Here is a 3,296-nt window from a genome sequence, read left to right as displayed (position 1 = left end):
AAATAGCCGCTACGTTTTTTTTATATTTTATTATTAAATATTATATTTCGATTTTTTAAAAATACGCTTTTTTGTTTGGTATTTTTTAATACAAATATTAAATTAACTACCGACAATTTTGGAAATCTTACTATAAATTTTTCAAATTTTTACGATAGTTTGCCTTTATTTTTTAAATAAAATTATTAGTTTTTATTTGTTAAACCGATTACCCACTTTCCCGGCGATTTTTTATCCGTTCCTTTTACCGATTCCAATTTGGTTAATTTGGATTCGGATCCGTATTTTTGGGGATTTTAATTTATATTAACAAATTGGGACGAAATATACGCTATTAATATTAAATTATAATATATTAAATGGTAGCCTTATAACTTTGGAATTTTGGAAAGCCTATTGGCGCCCTATTTGCCGAATATTATAGGTAAAATGCCACCCACCTTTTTATTTTTAAATTACCGACCAAATATAACGTTTTTCAATTTACCGTCGAAAAACCAATTAGTACAGTTATTTGGTATTCGAAAAATACCCGTAAAAATCGAACGTTTCCGCGGCGATAATTTTATCTACCGCCAAAAAATTCGTTTTTCGAAAGATTTTTATATCGAAAACGATTAAAAACGCAATATTATACAATTTATCGATAAAAAACGGCGGAACCTACGGGGTAACCGCCAATATAAAATTAATTTTCGTATAATATATTTTTTATTTAATAAAACCGGTAAATATGGGATAATTCGGTACGTTTGGAATCGTTACGTACGTTTTTAGAAAACGGACGGCCTTTATAAATAAAAAAAGGTCCATTGGGAATATTTTTTAACTTTTTGGGAATATTTTACCTTTTATATTCGAATAAACGGTAAGGGAATTCCGGTTTTTTTAAACCGAAATACCGTATTAGGGAAGTTTTTGGGCTGTAACGCTATTAATGGCAAATAATTCGAAGTTTTTAAAAACGATATAATAATTATGGTTAACGCGGGCGGAATAGGTTAAAATTTCATTCGAAATTAAAATTGCTATTTAAATGGAATAATACGCGAATGGCTTATAATATTAATTTAATCGGCAATATTCGTTAGTTATAAATAAGTGATAATAAAAACGCAAATGTTTTAATTAATAGTAATAGCGTATATAATTTCCGGATAAATTTACGAAATTAAATTATAATTAATTTACGAAAGGGACAAGTACCCACCGATTAACTAGCATAAATTATATATATAAATCGCGGGGTTTCGTATATATTATAGCAATGCCTATTACCTCCTTAATTTTCAATTTTTACCTAAAAAAATAATCGTTTTAAATTACCAGTTAAAAAAAGGTATTTGTTCGATTTCGTTAATTTACAAAATTTTATATACGTTTAAAAAAGCGCTAAAACCTTTTTAATAAAAAATATAAACGGCGAACCAACTTACAATCGTAAAATGGCGTTTTAATACCTTATATTATATTTTTATTTCGTCGTATTCCAAAATACCCCGAAACGGTTTTACAGAAATCCATGGGTAAATATTTTTTATAATTATTATTTTTCGAATATCCAAAAAGGGGGAAAAAATTAAAAAGCCAATACAAATATTATATTATCGATATATTAATTTGTTAAAAATATAATTAACGGCCGTAATAATCCTAAATGCTATTTAGTTCGTCGCCGTTAATATTCGGTAATATCGATAATATTAATTTAAACAGCCAATTATTAAACGATTTTACTCCGTAAAACGCGGTATATAACTGTAAATAAACCGGTCGAAAAACGTTTGGCCCATACCAAAAATCCTTCGCTATATATTTCGGGCTAAAAATCCAATTTTTTAAAAAAAATGTTATTATTTCCGGTAAATGCCATATATTTTTTTACAGCAATACCTACTTTTTCGTCCACGCAAATTGCATTTTTGTCAACGTCGTTACCGGTAAAGGTTTTAATCGAAGATTTACGACAAATGGTAATCCGCCCTTTCCGTTGGCTAATTTTAAGGTTAAAAATATCCGTAACGTTTAAAATACCATATATTATATTAATACGTTTTTCCAAATTAATAAAATCCTTTATTTAAATATATTATAATACGTAATTAAATAGGATATAAATATAAATTTCCAAAATTTAAAAATATTTAATTGACCAATCGCTAAAATTTCCGTTCGGTTATAATTATTTACCCGGTTTTTATTTTAATTTAATAATTTTTACATCCGGTCGGCGATATAAACCAAATAAACTTTAATTTTATTAGCGGTAGTAAGTTTTTATATCGGATTCGAAAATTTACCTTTTAAACGGACCTGCCAAAAAAATGCGATCCTTTTTATTTTTATTTCGTAAAAACGATAATTTCGCAGCAATTGTAACATATATAATAATTGGCCAACAATTCCAATACCAATAGCAAAAAAAAATATTATACCATATAAATCGAGTTTAAGCTCCTTCCCGTATGGCCTTTTTATTAAAGCTATTAAATGTCCATTTGTTTCCCGGTTTTTGGGATTGCATTCGACAAATAATTTCGTAAAACCGGTATATTTTTTAATAATAAAAACGGCGTAATCGAATTCGTTTTCCCGATATTACCAAATTATGTAAAAGGGATACAATTGTAAAAACGATATACGATTTACCCCGGGAATATAAAAATATATATATTAACCGGTTCGATGGGTTTATCCCCTGGACAATCGCACGTATAAATAAACCGTATCGCAGACGGGAATTTTTTCGCCCGATAATATTGTATAATTAATTAGTTAAATGGTTGTACAATTTAAAAGTCGTTTACGTTTTATATTTCGATATTTAAAATGCAAAAACCGAATATTACCAACAATTATTTGTAAGCAAATAACTCCAAACAAATATATGGTAGGCGGCGTTAAATAAATATTAGGTTTATATAAATACAAGGTCGCTAACAGGGCTATATTAAATATAACGTAAAGGCCATTAAAGATCTTATAGGCTCGTAGAAATATAATTCCAAATAATAAAACTAATATTAAAATTAATACAACCTATTATAAAAATTAATAAATTTTGGTTTTATTTATAAATAATTTACTAGGAATCCGGCGATTTTTTCCTATTTATTAGGTTTAGGCTTTTTTATAAAAAGGGAGGTTACCGCATATAATATACCTTCCAAAATAGCAGCAGTTCCAAACCATCGATACAATCGAACATTAGAGCTAAACTTCACACTAAAATTACTTGTAATAACGTTTATCTGCGCTCCTAAAAATAACGGGACGATATTAATTACGGTTACCAT

General features: G+C 27.7%; 1 protein-coding gene across 1 annotated transcript; it reads right to left on the bottom strand.

The window, feature by feature from the left end:
• Positions 1-2,645: 2,645 nt before the first annotated feature.
• PgNI_12094 (uncharacterized protein) lies at positions 2,646-3,296 on the bottom strand (the record flags this gene model as incomplete). Its single annotated transcript, XM_031132049.1, has 2 exons — positions 2,646-2,698; positions 3,164-3,296. 2 exons carry the CDS (start codon positions 3,294-3,296, stop codon positions 2,646-2,648), a joined length of 186 nt encoding a protein of 61 aa, XP_030977131.1.

Source organism: Pyricularia grisea (genome assembly GCF_004355905.1).
Source record: "Pyricularia grisea strain NI907 chromosome Unknown Pyricularia_grisea_NI907_Scaffold_8, whole genome shotgun sequence".
Taxonomy (NCBI): domain Eukaryota; kingdom Fungi; phylum Ascomycota; class Sordariomycetes; order Magnaporthales; family Pyriculariaceae; genus Pyricularia; species Pyricularia grisea.
This window is presented reverse-complemented; position numbering and strand designations above follow the sequence as displayed.